At 32.2% G+C, this 26,181-nt stretch overlaps 1 protein-coding gene across 1 annotated transcript in view; it reads left to right on the top strand.

Moving 5' to 3' along the window:
* Window positions 1-26,181, top strand: part of LOC123554683 (uncharacterized) — a 49,763-nt gene that overhangs the window by 17,307 nt on the left and 6,275 nt on the right. The window contains exons 2-7 of the mRNA XM_053525002.1: window positions 10,542-10,787; window positions 15,792-16,034; window positions 16,545-16,811; window positions 19,770-19,915; window positions 25,260-25,368; window positions 25,773-25,885. Coding sequence (XP_053380977.1) covers window positions 10,542-10,787; window positions 15,792-16,034; window positions 16,545-16,811; window positions 19,770-19,915; window positions 25,260-25,368; window positions 25,773-25,885 — 1,124 coding nt within the window. The remainder of the gene's footprint in view (window positions 1-10,541; window positions 10,788-15,791; window positions 16,035-16,544; window positions 16,812-19,769; window positions 19,916-25,259; window positions 25,369-25,772; window positions 25,886-26,181) is intronic.

Genomic DNA, 26,181 nt, shown 5'->3' with positions numbered 1-26,181 from the left:
CAAAAGTCAAGGCTACAGGTAGATTTGCAAGATGTTGTAAGATAGGCTCTGATTGGCTAGCGAAAGGGTCGTCAGAACGAGGCTATGAATAGGTCGTTATCAGATCCTATGCGTAGCGTAATAGAAGATGTACTTTAGTCAGATTGCATTGCCACGTAAACGTAAATAGAAAAGAAATGAATGTCATTTTAACATTAATTTATATCGGTATCAAGTAAAGATAGTTGATTCATTTTCATGTGGTTAAGAGTCATTTTATCACATGATATTTCCTGCAAAAGACGGTTCAAGACATCATTTACCAATTCCGTATTGATTATTGCTAACTTAAGTTACATCTTGCCCCTAAACGTTTTCGTATTGCTTAGTACTTTTGTAATTGGTAAAAGATTTACATATGTTTCTTTTTTAATTTTGAAATGTATTTCCGTTGCACAGGATTGGCATTTGCCACCCAGCTAAAAGTAAGCATCGCAAAAACAAGGTCGTATATGTCTAGACTATATAATAAGGTTATAAAATATAATAGAATTATGCAAGTCAGATTATCTGAATATTACTAAACATAGTTACTCAATGTCAAATGTTTGGCATTCGAGACACTACGGGAAAATGAAATAATGTCACCTTGTTCTCCAGTTTTCATCCTAAACAAAGGTTCACTGAATCCAGACTTTGTTGATTAACTCTATTTTTACCAGAAATGTTTTAAAGTACAGCCTGTAAACACAATTATAGGTTCATTACAAACAATATCCTTGACCGATTTTTCCATGACTAAAATCAATAGAAGGAAACACTTTAACCATTTTTAATATCAGATTATATATAAAGGATTTTTTTAAATGTTCTAACGTATTTTCGATATTGGTTTGCTTGATTTGTACTTTTAGATAAACATACATAGCTTTTATATGTAACATTTTGCTTCTGCTGACGTTTATATGTAATAATATGTGTTAAGACATCCAGATTTCTCATGCAAATTGATTTCGCATTAATTCACATATAACGTCCGAATTCACACGGGAAAGATAAATGGAAAGCTTGGGCTAGATCAACCTGACTTCAAATAAACCTTCAGTCAAATCATTATGCATCATTGGTAACCAGTCAAGATTTCTGGATATATTTAGCCATGGAATCGTGATCGTTAATGTTTCAACAACTCTTTGCTATTTATATGGCTAGGTGATCCCTTGGGTTTATTCTTAATTGGAAAAGTAAATTATGTAATGAGAAAATGGATTGCGATATAATGTGTTTGCTTTTCATCCAGAAATATTATTTGTTTAATCATTGAATTGATTTTAAAGTCTTACTAATAGACTGATAGATGCCAACAATGTCATATTAATAAAAATGAAACTCAATGCACAGGAACAATAATTTCATTGTAATCTAATCAAGTTGAATTACTACAAAAGCTCATTTGAAATATATCTCTAGAGTTTAATAAAATTTTGTGTAGGTCTGCTTTGGTTCAGAAAGAGGAGGTGCAACAAATGAGTAAATCTTTTAAAACTGACTATTACCTGCACTTACTTAATTTCAAACATTAGATCAATACTGTTTGATGAGCACATTGTCTGTCTTTTACCACATTAGGGATAATATTGTTTCAATGTTTATGCTTGAGAATAATTCCAATTTGAAGTTTTAAGACCTGCTGTTTTCTTTGTCATTCAAACGTTCAAAAACTTCCTCGTAAAGAGTTAATCGACGAAAACCAAAGAAACCGAAAGAACACGGTCACCAAATAATTTTTGACTTGCTTTACAAGTTCGTTCAATGCAAACTTCACAAAACCAAATTTTGTATAGTAAAACATTTTTTCAAGAACTGCGTGAGAGGTGTTGCACATTTCATTACCTCTCACAAACAGACTCAGTCAAACCGAGTCTGTTATTATTCTTCTTGGTTGCATTCTTTGCTTCCAAAGGATCTTCTTACAGATTTTATTGCCTAGTGTCTATTTTTCCTAGAATTGTGATTTCACAAAGAACACTACAGATAATGATACTTTGTTTTACTATTCATTGAATGACTTCACCTGTTCTGTAATAAGACTGGCAGACGATCTGCCATGATTATATTGGCATCTTAGTGGTCTGGGGGATGGGAGAGGTAGACTTGTCATGTTATATCGTTATTCAATATTCATGAAAAAATTGAAATGTTGTCAAAGTTCATTGCAATACTGATGTGTACAGCACAAGCAAACCTGATGTGTAAAACAAGGATGAGAGTGAGGTAAAGTGTAATGTCCAAGAAATGAGTTTCTACTATAATAACGAAAGGAAATAGTATATTTTGTCGGCAAATTCATTTGGTTTGCTTGTGGCACATTTTCAATAGAACAAACTAACTTGAATTGTTTTATCAGCGTAGTTAAACAAAACAAAAATGATCATTCAATCCTTTTAATTGATATTCGCCAACAAAAAAACTATTTTACTTTAGTCAAAAGTGACAGTATATCCTTAATGTTTACTATACAAAAATATCGACTTTACGAAGCCATTGGGATGTTCTGAAAATGATCTAAAATGAAGCTTAACTTGGAATGATGTAATAGAATTTAAGCCGTCTTACATTTTTATTTATCAATACATATTCTAAATGACTTCTTACTTGACAGAATAGTTAAAATTAGCGGTTACTAAAGTTGATTCCTAATTAACCTCTTGTTAAGCATTGATATTATTATATAAAATATGCACCATAGCTGGTCGACGCTGGGGCTATGTTCATACTGATTAATTGATATTGCATAAGTTGAGGATGTATACTGATGCGAACGATAAAATTACGTATACCATGTACAAATTTCTTTCTTCTTTTAGCCAAAAGACACTGATTATGGATAGCATTTTCCATGTTTGTATTGGCGTCGCCAATTTATACTTATGCCAATCAATTTGCCTTTGGGACGTTACTGGATTTTCATTTTGAGTAATATATAACTACTCACTCGGACTGCTGGGGTCATTTAATTTGTCAATACATATTGACCAGAAATGTTGATATTTCCAGACATGTAGGGATGATAAATATATAAAGTGTATAGAACTACATTTACAATACTAGTAGATGGAAATTGTCTACTTGAGAGAGTATAAGAAAAGATATACAATTGAGATATTTACTTTCCATTGAAAATATTGTTAAAAGAATACTCGATAATCGTACTTTTATTAAAAGGTATTAAATTAAAATTGATTAAAGAAAACGTTATACCAAACAGTGAAAATTGTTCCAGGTGTTTATGATTGTTTCTAGACATAAAGCAGTAAAAGGATATGTTTGCACACGTTTTGTACACGTTAAAATATATTTCTATCCCTTATGTGTATTTTCCCCTGTAGATATAATCCATACTTATGCAACACTTGATATAGTTTGTACAGAAAGCAGCAAAGTACTTGTAGCAAAGGTACCTTTTAGAAGTGCATATGTAGTATATTACAATATAGCATTACGAAAAAAAAAAAATATTTTCATTATGAAATAAATTTCATTTTCTAAACTTATTTCGTTTATTTGACGAAATCATCCAATTTCCAAAAACGCACATGAAGTAATTGTATTTTCAAGGGACCGAATACCTTTTTAGAATAATAACGTAAAAACTTATTGGCTTGTAAATTTACAGTATGAAAATCAATTTAACTAATCAAAAATGTTATAACTTCGTTTCATTATTATTGTTTCATAAATATATTTGTATTTAAGTGACTTTTTCAAAATATGCTTGGAAGCAATTTTACAGAAATGTTATCTGCTATTAACAACATAATTTTAAAAGTATATTGAATTTCAACGATATACTGGTCGTCCTTTTAAGTTGTCAAAAATATAAACCTCTGTGCTTGAAGATTTGTTACGTGTAATTGATCAGAAAGTTTTGTAAATATGCCTTTTCATACAGTAAATTAACAACAACTACTGAACGTGAATTTTACAGCAAAGTAGGGCTCGAAAGCATTCAGACCCTAATATTTTCACATATATATTCAATCACTCTAGCCCCGGCCTAAATGTCTTCTTTGGCAGGGTAGCTGTCACCTTCTATAGCCATCAGACTCTCCACGCTTTTATTCTTTTAGAACATATTATGCTGTTCAATGTCTTTTAACCGACATGTTTATAACTTTGTGGCCAATCAGTCTTTTAAACCTTAATAGTTTTTTTAACGTTGGACCTATTCAGTCTTTTAAACATAATTGGTTTTAGCTGTTTACCGAATTATTATAAACTAACATATTGTTTTCCAGACTAGCTCCTCCTTATCATAACCATACTTGTGAGAAGTATGTAGATATAGATGTGCGATAAACAGAGAAAAATATTAGTTGTCTTAATTCCAGAAAGAATGTGTGTTTATGCTGTTACATAATATTTCATTTGAGTGGAATAAAGAATGCAAGTTTGTGCATTTGACCGACACACGCAATGAAATTCAACATTGCCAATTCTGCTCCCTAATTATATTAGCACTTTCATGAGATTCTCTGTATCGCCAAAGGGGTAAACCAAGTGCACAACAAATTCTCGTTTATTTATTGGTTTTAACACCTTTTAAGGGATGGGTTATCTACATAAAATAACTTTCGAATGTGTAATCTAAGCGTTCTTTAAAATATTCATCGTTTTCTTTGTATTTATCGTTTTCGTCTTTTATTTGAAATGCGACAGTTAACTACAACTACACCATATCTTTTTATATAAAGTTTCAGTTCTGTATCATTACTGCATTTAAATGATCCCTGTTAGGAGACAAATGGATGAAATAAGTGTAGAAACACCTGCTGCTGTTAAATAACTGAAATAAAAAAAAAATACCAATTTAGAAAATTGAAGAGTGAGGTTATTTGCTTATGAAGCTTCATAGATAAAGTAATCTATGTGTTCTTTTAAATTTTCATCATTTTTATCCAAATGAAACGTTTTCTTCTGTAGGAATGCGACAAGTAAGTACAACAACACCATATATATTTCATAATAAAAAGGTGTGTCTTCATCTAGAACATTAAAAAAAGTTATTTTATACGAATTAGACATGCTTTTCATTTTGATACTGAACATTACTTATCTTAATGTATCTTATCATTAAATAGTCCATACGTAATAAAGTACTTCCGAGTTGTAATGAACTTGAATGAATAATGAATAAGCAGCTGCCACAGATGGTGTATTTCTAGGAATATCTAAAATCTAACGGAGTAATAGACAGACACGAGGACAAAGTTTCTATTGCGTTGATTTTGATGCAATTTGTAAATATCGTTTGTTGTTACACTAGTTCATTTCCTACTTAAAACCTACAGAAAAGAACATTAGCTGAAACTTTTATGTTCTTTATTCCGTTTTAAACTTTATACAACATTATTTGTAAAAGCGTACACCCAATACTTGACTGCATAGAAGCTGCATTTAACATAGGATTAAATACATAGAACTAGATGTCTGTATGAAATTGACCAAACTATGTATGGCACTGACAAAATTTACCTTTCTAAAATGTGTTGGCTGTTAAATCTTACAGGTTCGCTGTTGCAATGATAAATGAAAATGAAATCTAAAATTTTTGCATTCGTTAATGTTACAAAATTTCTTTTTGATAATTAAACTTATTTTGCCAATTTTATTTTCTTTGCAATGTACACGTGTTGTACAAAAATATTTTTATACTGGATTTTTGACGTAGAGATAATTGCATCATGCAATTGAGTAACTGAATAGTACATGTATTTCTATAAGCATTATAGTGTAAAGTACATGAACAATCCCGTTTTGTATTGCCAAGTAAAGAAAAACGTTGAAATCATACGTCGAGTGTAATACGGTGTTACTATAAACCCCAATGAGGTACATATTTAGCTGTAATGAATCATATAATGAAATACCCCTTATTAGCGATTTAAAATTGCGATTGTGATCACATCATGATTTCAATCATAACCTCTGAACATAATTGGAGAGAAAGTCTGGCAAACATTTGCATAGTTTTGAACTATTAAAGCCCTGCAAAAATGTAGCTATATCGTAACGATTCCTTAGTAGTTATATCTATTTTCGAAAAATATTTTGAAGAACTTTTAAGAAACCATAAAATAAATAGTTTATCTACGAGCATATAAAAGATGAAAATTCGTTAAACATTTACAAATTACTTGTACGTAAACGATATCATTATTTCTCAATAATGCAAACAGAAAAAGATCATTTCATTTTTATCGTCGGCGTCAATTCAGTATCATGTAATGTAGAGTTTTTTTGTGGTTATTATCTTTTCGATGTAACAGTTCGTTAAGTTCCTTTAAATAATAGCTTTTCTCAGAATCATTTTATCACATAATATTTCCTGTAAAAGACAGTTCTGTAACATCCTTTACTGATTTCGTATTGATTATTGTGAACTTGAGAAGACTTATCAATCCTTAAATCAAATTACATCTTGCCCTTAAAACTTTAATTTTATACCTCTGGGGCATATGTCCCAGAAATGTCGTAGGCTCATTTGCCGCACTGAAGGAGACAGGTATAGCATGGAGCAACTGGACAAGGTCAGGACTATATAATAATTATATATTATATAAAAGAATGTAATTATTTAACATCACATGCATGGCATTTCAGACACTACAAGAAAAGAAAAAAAAATGTTTTCTACTTATTAACGTAATGGTTCTAAGGTTTTACAAAAACTGGTGTCTTGCTTAACGTTCTCAATCAACGCATCTTTAAATGTATCTGGCTGAACAGCTGGAAGAGTTGTGAATATAATCTGAAAAGTAGATCCCTCGGAAGCATCGCGAACAAAGCAGAGGCTCGGTTTGATTGAGTCTGTTCATGAACAGAAATGGAAAATGCAACACTGCCCACGCCCCCTAGCACACCGGCTTGAAGACTTACTAAGACTGAGCGGCTTTCGTATTTGATTTTGGATCTGATACGTCGGGCCTTCAGTCATGTTCATTTATTGATCTGCATTCTGCAAATCAATTAATGCATGACTTTGTGTATAATGACGGTTCATTTGGTTTCCATTTTACGTAAATTTATATGAACATTCCTGTAATTTACGTATCAAGCATTTTATTACCATTAGATTAGTTCGGGATTCACTTAGCGGATGCAATTGTTATTTAGAACATGGTTGGGATTAGGAGTAAATTAAGAGTAAAAATTTATAATTTGCGCTCAATGGACTGGTTTAAATTCTCCAGTGTGGTAAGTGCCACTATCCGAGTGTGGTGCTAGATCTGATTTACTGAAGAGTTACGCTTTAATGGGGCTGCGGTCTTGATTACTTTTATTTACTCTGTCCCGTGATTCTTGAACATGGTGGGGTTAAGAGTGAGGTTGGGTGCGCACCATAAACCGGTTAAAGCTCCCCAGTGGTGGTTTTGCCACTGACCGTTCCAAGGCGGTGCCCCACTTTATTCCTTTAATTGTTTGTTTTGTTCTCGTGTGTTTGCTTTGTATGTGATTGTTAATGTTAGAAGTGTGCACATCTGTGTGCTGTGGATTTCGTTTAGGAGAAGCTGTGTTTTTGGAACGTGGCATCCCCTGTTTGATATTTGTCCTTCTTTGGAACGCTTCTATCACTTTAGGATCTTTGTCTCCGTTTTCTTATCTTTCAAATGAAATCATATTATATCAAAATTTCACACGGACACATTGTTTTATATTTGTTTCGTGCGGTTTAATTTACAAAACAGTTTAGAAGTCTGTTTTCAAATGCGTTTCCAAATTAATGTGTATTTTAGATAACCATATTTTGTTCATATTAATTTCTCTTTAAGCCAATATGACATTACAATATTCCCGGGAAATGATTCAAAGGCTCTCTTTAATCATAAAGCTTTTAACGCTATTTGAACTTCAATCATTTCAATCTGATATAACATAATACATTCTTGATAATCAAAGACAATGTAACAGTCTAATTAGCCAAGGATTTTCCATCGTTATTGCTTCAAAAAGTAATGAGACATGTGTTGTGTGTTTTTACTAAGCATTATGTTTATTTCAAGCGTGTATTACTTAAAATCTCTAAAAAAACAACTATTATAGTAAGGTATCAGCACGAAATCATACTAATTGGTTCAAAGAAAATGAAACATGCTCAGCTAAAATATGTTTTGCACCGAAAGAAAAGCTGGAGCATTATTTTAGAACAATCTTGAAATGGAGGACTACTTTTTTAAGTACGTAATGAGAACACATGTTCATTGTTTCTGTTGCATGTCAGTATTGCTGTAACTGGGACAGCGTATTTGCTGCCAATAAAGGAATACAAATGTAGTTTTGTAATGTTAGCTAAGTTGTGTGGTGTGAGTTTTCCCAAATAATATATGAAATTTAGTCTAAACGCTTACGTAAATGATGGAGGGAGATCATCAAATCATTCCTTAGACCGGCTTTATAATAGTCTTAAAGTCACGGCTTTAACAAACCGAAATGTGATGATCTTCTCACCTTTGTCTCTAGAACTGAATTAGCTTCAGTTACTGTCAACTCTCATTATCACAGAACTGTCTAGTTAACAAATTTAACTTATTCCATGACATTGTTTTTACCCTTTGCCATGATTATACTGTCAACAGAATGGTATATACGTTGTCCAATACTCGTTAAAGGTATATATGATAAAAATTTAATACAACAGCTTCATATTGTTTGTGTAAACCAAACATTAACATGTTTATGTGTATTAACAGTGTTAAGCATTAGGTTTAAAATAGGACACACTGTATACATGTATAGATAAACACAGTATAAATGTGTACTACCACTTAAAAACTTGCTGTTTTTTAACAATCAATTGTTACTGCATGACCTTGAATTATAAAAGTAGCCCTATATGAAAAAGTTAAATACATTTGATCAGTTTTATGTATTTGAAGAAAATATCTAAAGCTGAAATATTTCAGTGAAAGATGGCCATTCTCGATCTTTACACAAATAGAAAGTTTGTAAAAATGTTTCATTCAATAATGCACAATATAGCCTATTGACTAGGACAAGAACATGGACGTTAATGAAATATTTAATTACCAAAATGAATAAGTAAGTCTTAAAGTAGAATCGCATTGACAACACTGGCTACTATAGTAGAAATAAGAATCAGACGGGGGTACTTCTAAATCATATATTTTCAGTATAATTAAAGCAATGTAAAGAATATTCACATACTAGACGACATACATAACATTATGGAATGGAGCACACAAACTACAATAATTGAGCCGCACCATGAGAAAACCAACATAGTGCATTTGCGACCAGCATGGATTCAGACCAGCCTGCGCATCCGTGCAGTCTGGTCAGGAGTCATGCTGTTCGCTTTCAAAGCCTATTGCAATTAGGGAAACTATTAGCGAACAGCATGGTCTGGATCCATGCTGGTCGCAAATGCACTGTGTTGGTTTCCTCATGCTGCTGCTCATATATTATGGACATTGCCTTTGAATGGCCAGTATTCTATATAAAAGGAACTGGGAGTTCAAACCAGATAGTGTCTAGCAAACTTACCATTTTAAGGGGTTTTAGTAAACCATGTATATATGACACTAAGTAATAACTAAAAAGTGACAAACGTTATCAGGTAATTGTAAAAACCTACCATATGCTTTACTTATTTAAAAAAAAAATGTTTTTCCGTCGATAATTTAAAAATGCTGTCTTACAAAATATAAAAAGTCACCTTTTTCATTTGTCTTCATGTTTAATACAGAGAACATGCGAATCGCTTTCGCCTGAAATTAGAATAATTATGACGCCAGGTATGAGGAAATATCACATAAAAAATAAAACAAAAGAAAAAACAATAGATTACTGGTAACATATTTTGAAATGTAATATGAATGAATAATTCTAGCAGGTCTAACCTGTTGTGGAATTTTGATTGATTAAGTATCGTGATATTTAAATCCTTTTGTAAGCAATCGCCAATGGAAAAGGTATGAATCAGGCAATGTAATTATTTATGTTGAGAAAAAGTTCGTTTTTATATTAAGTTAAATATAGATTACTAATATTTGTTGGTGTTTGCGTTTAATATAACTACTGTTTACTTTTGTGATGTTTGAAAGATATATGGTACATCTTGGATGAATTTCATGCCAATGATATAGGTTGTAAATAGATACTTACAGATAAATGACGTACCTTTAGAACATGTTTTTATTTTTCAAGTTTGAATCAATACTACACTAGCCGGCTGGGAGATACTGATACTATGCACAAAGGGCTTATTTAAAACTTGATGATAAATGAATTTGTAATAACGCACTAAAAGACCATTTAAATTTCATTATTTCATTTTTAGTATGTTTGTTGCAAAATTATCAATATAATAATAATTTTTGTCTTAGAATATGCTTGTATAGTACCCACTTATTATAAAGTTCTTGAGGTCAAATATTCAATGTACATTTTTTTCCGGCCTTGGCGTACTTTGTATCGCTTTGATTGCTAGTGTTATGTATGGTATTATCATAATATATATTATTACTTTTGTATTTATATAGCCAAAGGCGTCGAATTCCAGTCTCTTTATCGCCGGATTCCGGAGACCTACCTGAAAGCAATCCCACAAAAAGTTGTTGAAAACGCCACCGTTGAGATCTGCGCATCAAGCTGTGTGATGGAGATAGAATTTGAATGTAAATCATTTGACATTGACAACTTGAACAGGGAGTGTCACCTCCATAATCACACTCATAGGGAACCATTGGTGGGACTTCAGCACGCCAAGGGATTCGACCATTACAGAAGTAAGTTTCCAATTTAACGATATAACGTTTTTGCTCGAATTTGTCTCAGACATAAACATTAACCAAAATAACTTAGATAACGTAAAGGTTATTTGTTTTTCGTCACATTGTGATGACATTTCGAAATTATATGTCGCAGAAATGATACTAGTAAGCTATTGTTTGATCAACCTAATCCGTAACAAAGGTTCTCGTGAACTGTGGCAAGATCCGACATATGCTTTGCATCAGTCTTTAGGTCTCCGAGGGATGGTTATTGGATAATTATTAATTTTTAATATCTTTAGTAATGCCAATGTTATGTCCAAAGGTATTTTCACTGTTTTAAAAAGCAAGCAAAATCACAATTTCGGGACAAAAACTTTATAATGCGTTTGCATGTGAATGTTGTTTTTCGTCAACTAAGGTATCCTGGAAGTTGAATAAATAAATCGAAAATTTTCTTAATGACGTCAAAAATGGCTCGAATTACAATGGAAAATACGCCAATCAAAATCGTATTTTTACGATACATTCAAAGCTTTTCAAGTTATTTTGAAAATTAAAGAAATATTCCTATTCTATTATCACCCTCAAAATTCTTAAGAATGACGAACGATATAAATGTTTTTCCTTGTAAATAAAGAGGAATCAAGGAAAACCTTTGTTACGGAAAAGGCGGGACAAACAGTTAGATGCGCATATCAACAACATCAACTTTGCATGGTTTCAATTTTCATCTTCTTTTGTAATGTGAGTGTTCACCGTGAATTGTCTATTTTGACTAGCCTTTGGATTTGTGTAGCCAACGGCATGTCCAAAAAATTAAAGATTCAAGTCCCTGTCCCCTAAAAAATCATTTAAAAATGTCAGTTTGCTTAATCTAAAGACTGATTTGTTCATTTTATTCTCAGATTTTAGCTGAAGACATTAATAACTTGTTGTGAAAATGCAATTTAAGCTGCAAACAATCAAGAGCTTTGTGGAATTCTCAAATATAATTAAAGTTGTAGCCAGATAGTAGCTTTTTCAGATCTTAAATGCAGATCCTCTGCTTTATTTATTATCCATGATGAATTACAGCATCATCAGTGTTTTCTTCATGACAAAGTAGATTTAAAGAGGCAGTCAATATTCTAAACGAACCTTATCTCGATGATTTATGAGAGTTTGAAATGATTTTGTTACTTCAGAACATGATAGCGTGTTTTCTAAATCAGAATATAGATGCATCTTTCCAAACATCGTCCCTCATATATATATATATATATATATATATATATATATATATATATATATATATATATATATATATATATATGATTTTGACAGAAAAAGTTGTACATGCATGGTCTTACTTTTCGTACAAGACAATGTATTCATTTTCATTTTACTATATTTTAGCTCACCGGAGCACGTGCTCATGGTGAACTATTGTGATTACGCTCCATCTGTCGTGTGTGCGTGCATGGGCGCGTCCGTCCTACCGTCGTCAACAATTTTCTTTAAACGACATCTCCTCCAGACCACTGATTTGATGAAACTTGGCCTGGATGTTTCTTGGATGGTCCTCTACCAAAAAAAGGCCGACAGGGGACGTGCTCACTTTTCCCTATATGTATATAGTGGAAACTTAAAAAGTCTTCTTATGTGAAACTGCTGGCCCGATTTTAAAATAATTTTACACAAATAGTGTTACCAATTTTCTTCAATCAGTTTAGATTGATTTAGATGAAACTTAGTCTGGTTGTTTCTTGGGTGGTTTTCTACCAAAGTTGATCAAACGGTTCCGCTGGTCTGATTTTGGAAACCTTGTACCAAGATTTTTCATATTATTTTGATTCGTGAAAACTCATGGCCGATAGGGGGCGTGGTCACTTTTCACTATATGTATATAGTGAACTTTAAAAATCTTGTTGTGTGAAACTGCTTGCCCGATTTTAAAATAATTTCACACAAATGGTCCTTATGTGACCTTCTACCAAGATTATTAAATTATTTTGATTCGTCAAAAACGTAACCGCCAGAGGGCGCGGTCACTTCTCCCTATATGTATATAGTTAAAATTCTACTTGTACGAAACTGCTGGCCCGATTTTGACATAATTTCAAACAAATGGTCCTTGTGTGACCTTCTATCATGGCACTTTTTCCCTATATGTGTATATTGGAAGCTTTAAAAATGTTCTTGTCAGAAACAGCAGGCCCAATTTTACAAAAAAAATGCTTCTTAGGTGATATTTTACGAAGGTTGTACAAATTATTCTGTCTTGTCAAAAAACGGCCACTGTTATCAGATCGTCCGTCGTCAACAATTTCATCAACAACATCTCCTCCAAAACCACTTTATGAATTTTGATGAAACTGTACACAAATTGTCTCAGGGTGGCCCTCTTTCGAAATTGTTCAAATGGTTCCGGATCATTAAACGTATGGGTCAAAATATCCATGTCCATGTGTGTAACATGTATATAATATAGGCTAATATAACAGAAACTTTGAATATCTTCTTCTCTGAATCCATTATAGCTAATAATGTATTATTTTGTCTTTCTCCTCAGATAAATAATTAGACAAACTGTTGACAAAATAAGTTTTAACTTTGAAGAAATGTTCATGTGGAATAACGCATTGTCGAAAAAATGTAGATATTACGATTTTATTTAACATTTTTTTCCCAATCTATCACACTAAAACGTTTTGACTGACCCTGTTAAAATAATTAAACATGTTCTCATTCGTTTCTGCAATTCAGAGCCTAATAAATATGAAAAACTGCTTCATCTACCGCAAGATCAAGAAAAAAGAAAATTAAACTGCTTGTGCAGAAGTAAATTATCTTCTCCCAAGTCAGTCTTAATGCCATGTTTTAGCAATTCTCCTCACCTTAGATCCATTCAAATTGATTGGTTTTGCCTAAAGTAACAGAACAAAATTAAACTCAGATACTTAAGGTGAAAGTACCTTTTTAAAACGAGCTTGATAATTAAAAAGTTCACTGTTTCGACGGAATCAATTTTGAAATGCTGCTTTTGAAAGACAGATTTGCCTTTGCTTGGCAAAGATGCTTCTAGGAATTTCAAGTATCGGATATCTTAATTGCTTTTGAGAGGAAGTAAGGTATCAGAGGAAGAAGTCTGTCGATCTAATTGAAATAGAATAAGATATTTATTAAACGTTGTGAGCAATAAATATCGTATTTCTTCTTGGATTTAGTCTGAAATTTAAGTAAATCATGTTTAACAAACAAAATTAATTTTGATATATGATCTACCATTTTGTATCATTTCATATTGCATGAAATTTCATCTCCAAATACTACATATTTCAACATAAATGTAGCTTTCAGCTTGAAAATAATTATTTGCTCTTCAATGTCTTGATATACTATTAGATCAAGATAGCTTGGTTAATTCTTCGTGAAATAGATTCATGTTTTATTGTAGGGATAACACATGCTTTTTCGTGTTATACCATCTGCAGAATCCCGAGGGATTGATTGGTATTATAATATTTCTTCCCTTTCATTTTCTCTGTTCTTAACGGTTTATGAGACTTTTTTCAAATCCAAAGATTTTCACTAACTGGAACTAATATAGAAATTGTTTATCAAAATAAATATGTGGGCATTGTTTAGCACAACAGGTAAATCTAATAAAGCTAGAATGCATCTAATTACACAAGTACAAAAATACATTTCTATACAGAAAATATTTAACTTTAAGTTGCCATTAGATATGCAATTCAAATTATTTGAATTTGCAGTAGCACCAATCTTGACCTTTATTGTTGGGTATAGAAAATTCAAGCGACGCTGATATGGTACACTTGGACACTTTAAATAAAATCACTAATTCACGCAAAAGCACCACCGGAGTTGGACAAATACAAGACTGATATTTTGGTACGCAGAAGAATTAACAAATAATCTATTCGATTATTCATTTAAAATTAGGCGTCCCTATAATGATGGCCCTAATAAGAATTTCAGATTTATGTATATTATTGTGTTAAACAGAATACGTAATTTTAAATGGTCTGATTATGTTAGAAATAGATTTGATACAAATGGAAATAGCGGCATCTTTTTAAATAACCAAACCTTACTTGCAATAATAATCCGCTACAAAGACTGACGAGTTCATTTCGGAATAGCGAAGTAAAATGCAAGCATCTTATAATGGAAATGTTTACGGCCTTTTAAAAGATCAACATGCTTGCGATGTCTATCTTACGTCATTATGTAGTAAATAGTTTGAAAGTATCGCCCGTAACTGCCTATTTAACCCGAACGCTGTTCAAATGACAGATTTCACTCGCTTCGGAATAAAAAGAAACAGGTTAATCTCAACACAATTCTACTGGAACCCAAATATTTTAAAGACCGCCAACTTATGAACAACAAAGATCTCCAACTATTTAAAAAATCTTAGCGTAATGTATTGAATATATATTATGAGGCACGCGCAGAATAAATCCAAATTATTTCACGTTCATCATCAGTATAAACAGTCGTGACTATAACTGTAGTTCTATCTGTTTGTACTCGTAGTGCCTACTCACTGAAAAAAATGCAGTTCTTCCAACATTGAACATTTTGCGTTAGCCACTAAGTATTATATTTAATTATTTCGCTAAAGATTCGTTACCCATATGAATACTGTTGTTGTCGTTGTTTATTTTATTTTATTTTATTTTATTTTATTTTATATTCCGTTGTTACACAATCATGTACCCCGACGAAAAAAAGAAATGCTGTATTGTATTGTACTAATATTGTACTAATAATTTGTAGAAAGGCCTTTTAATTAGTCATACGTACGAATGAGTAGTGGCACATATAATTCTTTAATTATTTCGTTGTAATTCATTTATGCTTGTAGAATAGAGACTGCTTTCTCTTCCACAGCCTATTCGAAACCGACCAGAAATTCAGTTTATACTTTGATATTTTGAAATCTGATATGCAATATTTGCTAAAATGTTTGGTTTTTTTTTACTAATATTTATTGTTTCATTACTCTAGCTGCTTACGAACGGCTTTTCAACAGAATCCCCAATCATGTGATCACCTTACGTCACAACAGAAATATACGTGGCTTGACTGTTGAAGAATGCGCGCGCAGGTGTATATTAGAGATGTCATTTAAATGTCTGGGCTTTGACTACGAAAGGAAAAGAAGGAACTGTTGGCTCACAGAGAAAGGTGCTCATGATGTTGGTGGTCTAGTACGGCGGAGTAATACAGACTATTACGAAAGAAAGTCCCGTGAGTAAAACATGTGTATTAGAAATTAATTTCAGTATGTAGCAAATCATTCTTTTCTTAATATTTAAGCTCTAAGGTTTACTAGTATTTTCTAAAGCAATATATGGATATAGAACATTGTCCTATTTTCCTGGTAAAATCGAAATTTAAATACCTATAGACACTTCATTTTACTAGTATTTTAATGATGCCATTTTACTCTGTGTTAATATTTTACTTGAATGATTCTATGATGTATCAAAACACATATCTTTTGATAACATCACCGTTTAGTGGAGCATATATAAACAATATTCGAATCATATATAAAAGCAAAAACCCAAACGATAAATTACCAAGTTGTTTTCTGAGAGTATTAATCCTTTTTTCCATAACGTTCAAACAGCTATAAATAAACAAACATACTTCTCATTCAATGAGTAACACTACTCGTTTGATTTATGAAAAAAAAAATCATACCTATTTCATGTTTCTTTGCAATTATCAACTTGTGCTTTAATTTACTTTTAGATGGCGCTCTTGGAAAATTCATAAATTACGGTTTTGGATCCTTGCAGACATTAGAAGGTGTTCAAACGCACGGAAAGATTGTTCTTGGTGTCAACCTTGACGCATGCGCACAGCTATGTCTAGCAGAAACGTCCTTTGATTGCGCAAGTTTTGACTACGTATTTGAAGAGCAGTCATGTCAGCTGAGTCAGTACATCGCAGCAAATGTACATGGGATAAGAACAGAATATGAATCAAGATATCAGGTCATGCATTATGAGCTGTTAGGTAAGATTGATAAGAAAGATGCTGTCCCCAGTCAACATGTAGAATGGTTTGAAATTATTCTAGATTAAGAATGAAAAAACTACTAATCTCATTTTCCAGATCCAACGTTTTATTTCAATCAAATACAGTTATTCTTATGTCAAGTTATTGTATACATATTTTTTCATCCAGTCAACGGTCCGTATTTCAGAATATAACCGTACAGTATATTTTTATATTTGATACAAAAAAGTTTTTGTGTATTAAACATTATTTCTCCAAATTTGATGATCTAACATTATATCATACAATATACTACTTAATAATAATTTATGAATAATAAGTAGAGCCTTAATTCTCTATTATTCATATTCTTAAATTATTGCATAATCTAAAAAATGCGTGTTACGATCATAAATATGCTTAATAAAACACAGAAATTTAATATTATAAAAATGGCTTGCCAGTCAATAGTTATACCTATTGTCATGGGTCTGAGACATAAGGAACCGCCTCGATAGCCTAGTGGTAGAGCGTCCGCTTCTAGTTCGGGAGGTCTTGGGTTCGATCCCCGGCCGCGTCATACCAAAGGTATAAAAAGTGATACCAGTAGCTCCCTTGCTTTGCGCTCATTAAAATAGGTCTGTCATCTCTCATACCTTCGTGGCGATGGATTCCATCAGGAATGAGGTGTCGAGAGTGATTAATATTAATTGTAGAACTTGCTTCACAATCGAACTAAAATAAATGCGTATATTTTCTTCTGCAACTTTGATTTCTAACCCAGCAAAATGTAGCGTTGAACTATAGACCGGCACAAACTCTTTACATATTATTAGTCATGCAACTATATAGATTATTGTAGAGCAATGTCTGAGTGTGTTAATAACTAGAAAGATTAACTGAATAACATTGTATTCGTTCCACTGATTTTCCACATCTTACCCTAACTCACTCTTCATTTCTGTCCTTTTAGTCAAACTCCTTTTTTATTAAATTCGTCTGGTTCTGAAATTGAATTTATATGTGACTTTGGCCAATACTGCGGTTCAAGATTTAATCATAATCTTCAGAGATTGTCTCGATGTCTAGGAATACTAAATAGTGTTTATTTCGTGATAATTAAAAGTAGTAGCAGAAAACTCGCTATTAATCGTGTTGTCTTAACTGACAAGGGAACAAGAAAATTCGTCAATAAAACCATTTTTCATAAGAATAATTTTATTATCACTGTTGAAAGGAGGGATTGAGATGACCATAAAACCTCTTTGTCTCAGACAGTTTTGATTGATTTAATTGTTCAACCTTAAACATTCAGACGTTGTTCTTACATCCATACCCATAATAGTTCAGAAGAAAGCTTGTGGAGAAGAAAGAATGAAAAACATCTGTTTCTCCTTTCACAGAGAGCAGCGTATGAACTGTTGTATATTATTGTTATGTCGTCAAATAAAGAACGTTTTCATACGAAATAAAAGCCATTGGTTTAAGATAAATAAATTCGGCAAATGGGTAGCTGCTTGTTAGAATTTCTTAAGTTGCAAAATTATTTTTTAAAAACGTTTGCAGAAAAGAATGGTGTTGATTTAACAAGACTCTATGCTAATTTAAGTTACCAAGCTTCTTTTAGAAATTACGAATAAACTAATAAAAATGGAGAAACTTTTTCATTTCATACTGATATACTGAGTGAGACTTGTTTGTTGTCAGACTACGGCTATTTTCAAAATAAATACGTCAGTTGAATAATACACCGTAACTGTGAGAATGTCTGTGCTATTCTAGTGGTTTTGTATACCTACTTTCCTCGCCTTTTGTACTCCGAACCTCAGTCATTTCCTTTTACCATGACAGACCCATGTGAGTGTGAAATTCATTCATAAGTGACTTGGAGCAATATTGCTGTCGAGATTTAATCATATAAAACCTTAAAGATTGTCTGGCTGTCTTGGAATACTAAATAGTGGTCATCATTTATTTCATGGTTATTAAAAGTGGCGAGAGAAGACTCACGATTAATAGTGTGTCTATGCTGACCTAGGAATGAGGAAATTCATCAATAAAGTTAATTTTCTCTGCTGAAAAGGGAGACGTGAGATGATAACAAATCCTGGATGTCTTAGAGACAGTTTTGATTGATTTCAGTTTTCCAGCATAAAACTCAGATATTATTCTTGCATTTATATCAACAATAAATATTAGATAAAATTATTATGAAGACCAAATTAAGTATTTCTGTTTAAGAGTAAGGAGAGTGGATAACTTAATTTTATTTTAGGTCTGCACATAAATAACAATTGATGCAATTTAAACCCTTTAGTTTTGATACCTGCGATTTGTTAGATAATTTCAAAACAATAAATAAAAGACTTGAGATTAAAGAAAGTTGTCCGAGTGTCAAAATCATTGGCAAAATATGAGTGTGGCTAAACCAAAATCATAGTCTGAGTAACAAATTTTATGACGTTAAAACTGTTTGATACGCCAAACTCTTTAAATTTTCTTTGCAAGAGAAAAACGAATTCCAAATACCATTTTCCACTGGTGATAGAAGGAATGTGTATCATGTATATAATTTTAAAGAACTCTTTAGTTTAAATTGTCTAAGTTACAAGACGAAAAAACATTTTCATAGGAAACAAAACTTGAGAAAAGAATTGAGAATTGTATAAAATAATATCGTAAATAAAAAGAAAAGCATTACTTAGGCAATGTCATAACAGTTTTTCATATTTTTTTTATTTAAAACCAATGCACGTGAACGTATAATTTATGAGCTAAATGTATCAAAAATTCAGGCAGATAAGTCAATAACAGTTACGTTTTTCCAACAAAATCGTAAGAACTTCTAAACAACCAAGCACAAAAGGAGATAATCTCATTTAGTAATAGTACAACGAGCCTTTAGATCACCAACAGCTTGTTAACAAGTTAAGATGGTTGTATGCACCTAACACAAAACTTTTGTCTATTTTTCAGGAGAATATTTAGAGTATTTTTATCCTACGCCGTACGCTTCCATACTGGGTAACAACGATCGCACAATCTGGAGGGTGACCCCTGAAACATGCGCTCGCAAATGTTTAGAGGAGAGGGAATTTATCTGCAGATCGTTCGATTATCAGGTATTTACACAGCAGTAGCAATTATATTGTATTTATATTCTGTCATTTACTTTTCGTGCATAAAAGGTAATAAGCAAGTTCTGGCGCAAAATTAATACCAGAAGGCTGATATATCACCCAACCAGTTCCAATAATAATTAACTACTTATAATGTTAAATTCTGGATGACTAATCATTTTAGTTGTGTAAGTGGTAATGGTCGATATTTTTAGTAAAACTGAAAGAGCTGGGTGTTTATTAGAATCTGTTCACAACATTTTATCTTCAATTCATTTGACAGTTACTATATCGGATTTTCAAACATTTTCTTTATTACACAATTTGCATATATTTTATTATTTTATAGTCAGATAATTTCATTAACTTGTTAAAGGTCCATTACTAAGGGAAAGTGAGTTGGCAATTTTTTTCATAGCCAGTGCATAGACTTCTGCAAGACACTAAATAATGAAGATTGGCTGGTCAAAATTTACAGAAGGTCTTTGGAACTCAAAGAAATGTATGTGTATTATGTTGAAATTTCAATGAATCGACAGAATGACCCCCCAGGTCTTTTTAACTTTCTTCATACTTCATAGAAAAATAATTGTACATATACTGCGATTTATTTCGAATTTCTACATACCAACTTTCATTTTCCAATAAAATGAAATAGTTTCTGTGCTTTTTAAAAGAAATTAAAATGTTCACTTTCCTTAGTATTGGACCTTTAATTGAGTACTAATCTATTATGAAGTTTTGAATAGCCTAACAATTAGGAATGTGCAAGGGAATCTGCACGGAAGTTACATTAAAAAAAGATAAGACAGTCATAAATACAACATGTTTAAAACAATATCAAATAAACGAAAACAACAGCATATAAAACAATACGGATAAGATTAAGTTTAATGATATTTAAAATATTGCTATATGTTTGTATGTTCTGCAATAATGGTATTTTGTAGACGCTGCTATCATGGTAAAAAGTAGTACAGTGGAAGCGCCCTAATCCAAACCTCTGTAATCCGAAAACCTCTCTTACCCGAACGAATTATTTGGTCACGATATTTTTATTCATTCTGTATTTTAAAAATACTCTTGTAATCCGAAACCTCTCTGTATTGAGTGATTTAAAATTGTTTTGTGCGGCTATATATTTGGACGGGTACATATTCAAAACTAAACATGTCGGCGTATCAGATATTGTTTTAGATGAGTACAGGTCAAAAGATGGCCCGTGTTGTACAAGACAATATATCATAATATTTTATTTTATGAGCATTTTTCTCGGTGAACGAAGGAAATACAAGCGGAAAATGTGGTTGTTTGTAACAAGGTGGCATTTTACCAGTAACTATATATATTTGCCTTATTCGAACTGTTCCACTTATGTGCACAACATACTCATTGTCATGTTTATATGGCCTTCAGGAAATACTGGTATAAATCTAGGAATACTGCTTCCTTTTCATTGACCACCGTGTACAAGGATCGCTTAAGTATGAATTTAATCAACCCCGAGTCTCTCTTAATACACACGAGACTCCTGTGAAGTTTTACATATGTGTTTCACATGTCTGCCAGTGGCAAAATTGCACTGATCCGTTCAATAAAACCATTCCTGCATCTTGTTACATACTGCCTATTATTTCATTTGGGGATATTTATATGTTTTCTGTGTATTGACATAACGGAATGGCGTATTCCACAGTTGCAAGTCGGTCTCAATAATTATGTGTGGGAGATTACTTTAACGAAAAGCGCAAAAATGTCATGGAAATAGTTTGTTAGTATTTAAACTAGAAAAATATCTAAATAGTTCGGCATATCAACAGCAGCTGACTATACCGCTCTGAAGCACCACTTAAACATGCACCAGGTAGATACCACATGCTAAAGATCCGTGTCATATTGATGTCGCATTTACTTACATGCTTGAGACAAATAACGAAAGCTGTGTTTAAACAGCTTCCCACATATGACAAAAACTTCGCTGGTATGTGTAATTGAGCGTGAACAATTGCACCCTCAATTACATACACATGCGAAGTTCTTGTGTCATATTTTAAAATCTGTTTAAAAATGAATATATATTGCTTTTTGGAGAAATTAGGAAATAAACTGATATCTTACAGTTTCAAAGCAGTGTTCAAAAATAAAAGAAATCCGGAAATCTCGTAGAACTATTTCATACTATTCAACATATATGTGTATGTTATGGTGTCATGACGTAATGCATGCATTACTGTGCGGGTATAATGAGTGTCTGGTGAAAACGACATAAAGAGAAAATCTGTTTGTTTTACATGTATCTTTCACACAGTTACACCATTTTTAACATTTTCCCTCGTAACCGCGCCACTCGTGAAAATATTACATCTGGAGTTCACTTGGTTAAACATATTTTGACCTTACACAAACAAATGTAATCTTATATACATACCAAAATTCTTTATATTTTAAAACTAACCATCAGTGTCATATACCTATAGATGTCACGTTCTTTACTAGACCCTGCTTTTCAAGTGGTAGTATGTTTAAGTGCGAAATATGCAGTACGCTATTATAAATACTTCGTTTATCGTCAGCAGTTCACAGGTCTTTATGTGCGCATGTGTCAAGAAAAATTAACACTTTATCACATACGTTTTATGCGTCAATTTTTAGTGTTCCATATACATTGAGATAACTGCCTAGACAAACATTTATGCAATAAAAACATCCTTGATCCTCAAATTTCATGTGTTTGCACTGTGTGGACAGAACGTTTTATGAAAATGCATTTGTATATTGGCCAATGATTAGGAAATTGAAGTTATGTAGGTCAGGTTGGATAAATATTTTGATGGGAAAAAACTGCAAAAAAAATGAAGTCCAGTAAAATATTTATTAAAGTATATCGATGAGCATGTCAGAATGAAAACAATCAAGGCCTTCTTGTGATTTATCGTCTAATTTACCACGGTTCATCGTTCAGATGCTTCAGTATTTAACCACTCGGGCTAACGCCCTCGTGGTTCAATTCCTACGCATCTGAACTCTGAACCGTGGTAAATTAGACGATAAACAACGCGAAGGCCTTGGTTATTTGTTAATTAAACACAAGAAAAGAAAAGAGAATACCAGCGCCAGATCTCTTGAATGTCATGTTATATGATTTGTAATAAAGTTTTTAGACCAAAAGTTCACTCCATTGGGTAAAATAAAGACATTACATGAATGCTTTCATAACCCTATTTCGAAATAAATGGAAAATATCGATATCCATAAACGCTTTAAAAGATATGAAGAGAAGCGTCAAAAAGAAAATCATCAAAATGACAGTTCTACAAAAATGTAGAAACCAATTATGGTAAGGTTTCTGTTCTTGCTTTTTTATTAAATTGCTTCCCTCTTTAATCCAGACAGCGTCAATTGATTAAGGTTCTTACCACCAATAAATCTCGGATTATATGTAGGGTCACAGAAGAATCCCCGCTATGTCCATAGACTATCAGGAGAGTTGTAAATATTGGCAACGTTAATTCCTGGAATTAAGAGTAATTTCCGATTATTTATCACGACAGGTTTTGAATTAGTGGTTCTCACGTCGTGTTATTCTCCTACTGAGCCGTATTTTAGAGACAAGAGACATTTTGATAAATGAGCCAGAAGATATAAGGAAATTTCCTTATAAGACCATTTAGTTTCTTTCTAAATTCATTAATATATCATGTGGTGTTCAATGTTTCTTCTCGTTTGTTACTATAGCAATGATTTAAACTGAATTTAAGATAAATGCGAAGATGAAATACTCAGCAAAACACGAAATAAATCATTCGTTTATCAGTAATATTTTATTAATAATTCAAGCTGAATTACAACATAAAGGACTTGACAAATATATATTAATCACCTTGTCCAGTTTTATCCAAATTTTTTTAAAGATACAAGAACAAATTCCCAACGTCAAAATTAAATTACGTATCCATTTCCAAGAGTGCAATAAAACGTTATAGTGAAGTCAATTTTCAATGGATCAAAGTGTAATTTTACACCACTAGGGGCGCCCTCTTTGGCGCCACTTTTGTTTGTCTGGTTTAGAAAACATGCCTCTTTGATATCATAGATTATCAAAGGTTATAGTCTAAGTTAGAGTTATTGTCCCCCGTGATGTTGCTTAAATAAGTGCTTATGCATTTTAGGATATTAATTTTAATGAAAACAATAGCAATAATAGTAATGAGAATGGTAATAATAGTTAATAGTCATCGTTTCTATTACTATCTTCATTAATTTATGTTTTGTTGCAGTGTTATGCAGACTGAGCATAAATTACCTCAATACAGGTTTTCGCTATGACAGTAATAATTTCTTGTCAGGATGCTAGAACCTATATATAAAGCCCCGCTGGAAGCAGAACATAAATGTTGTCCCACAATTGCTGCAATATCTTAGTATAAAACTTAAACACACGTCTCGCGCCTGAAAAAAAGTTATTTCGAAGATATTTTGACAAATGTGGTAAATTCGCGTTAGTGGCTCCATTAACACACCGTTTGTTATGTCTAGGTTTTGATTTATACTAAGTGACTTCATTTGTTTTATTTCCTTTATGATAGTACACCGGACATAGACTTATTATTACCCTCCTGGCAGCCTTTCTTATAAGGAAATGAACAATCTTAAACAGTCTTGTTCCTGTTTATTAGGTTTTAGATGAAAAATAGTTCCTGTCGCTCAGTACTTGTGCACATATTGATACATTGTGGTAGAAAATGCATTTAAATGATGTACATGCTTTTGTTTTGTAAAAAAGGAGATAAGAATATTCAACAAGTTTGTAAAACTGGCAAAATTAGGTCAACACGAGACCTTTACAGAAACAGATGATTTTAAGACTGGGTTCGTAATTAGAATTTTGAAAGATAAGCCCGCATTATGTGTTCTTTTCTTCTCCCTGTTTGATATATAAAATAAGCAGTTACATGATATACAATAAAGAAGCTCGTTTAAACTACATTATATACCTTAGCTACCGTTTAATGAGAGCTCATGCAACCATATACAGCCTCCGTGATGTCCTAGTCCAAATGACACTGAAAGGACGCGTTTACACGTTGATTTATAAGTCTTAGGACTTCCAAGGACCTAAAGCTTACAAAACTACCTTTTCAACACAAAGTTTTATGACAAAGACCAGGACAAAATGTGTACAAAACACTAGCTTCAACATAGTACATTGCATACAAATACGTACTCCAACGTCTTTCATCGAAAGTTGTTAAGAATCGTCTTCAATTAATGTCATTAGTGGAGTCTACCGAGTAAAATATATCAACAGTATAATACCATAACATCAAATAAACAGTTTATTTTTCAGATCCAGAAAGGCACCTGTCTATTAAGTCACGTGACAGGAAGCGATGCAGGTGGCCTATATACACCAGAAGAAGTTAATGTTCATCATTTTGAAATGAAACCATCTTTAGGTACGTCTTAACATTTCAAATCCATTGTGTCGGATTGCATATATATTTTAAAAAATGACCAAAAACTCATAGAAACTAATTGTTTTAGATCCTTTTTTTACTTCTCATTTTCACAATAAACATGAACAGTTCACTGTACCACTATCATCTGGTCATTGGGTTTATATGATAAAAGATATATAAAACATTTATACATGTTTATAGATATAAATATAAAAACATTGTAGCGCTTCACCGGATCGTATTTTTAGATAATTCTATAGCAATTTTGTATCGCAATACCGTTATTCAAATATACTTTGCCATTAAATTGAGTAGAAAAGAATAAAGTTTCAGATAATATATAATTGATATTGAGTACTGGTGTTGATTTATGAATGTCTCAGATGCTCATATTTTTGCAGACTGTGGTGGTATTTTGGAAGAAGAACGTGGTAGTTTTGCGTCACCGAATTGGCCTCGACATTATCTGCACAATGTAAACTGTACATGGTTTATTGTAGTTCCAGAATTCAAGGTTCACAAATTATGTATAGTTTTATTCCATCTCCAAACAATAATTAATTCATAAAGCTGATATTACAATATGACCAGAGAAGTGTTCATCGATATAAAATATTTTTGAAAACCCGCATAGAATGATGAATTAACCCATAATTTCAGGAGCGACTGAGATGTTCACTTTTGTCAAAATTTATATGTTTTATTCTTTTGTAATTCATATGGATGCGATGCAAAAAATCCCAAAGCTAAAAATAAAATTTCTCAAAATAGAACGTGTAACAAATTGACCACCCAACCCAATATAGCATG

Source organism: Mercenaria mercenaria, chromosome 15, assembly GCF_021730395.1.
Source record: "Mercenaria mercenaria strain notata chromosome 15, MADL_Memer_1, whole genome shotgun sequence".
Lineage (NCBI taxonomy): Eukaryota > Metazoa > Mollusca > Bivalvia > Venerida > Veneridae > Mercenaria > Mercenaria mercenaria.
The sequence above is the reverse complement of the archived record's forward strand: the minus strand, read 5'-3'. Positions and strand labels throughout refer to the sequence as shown.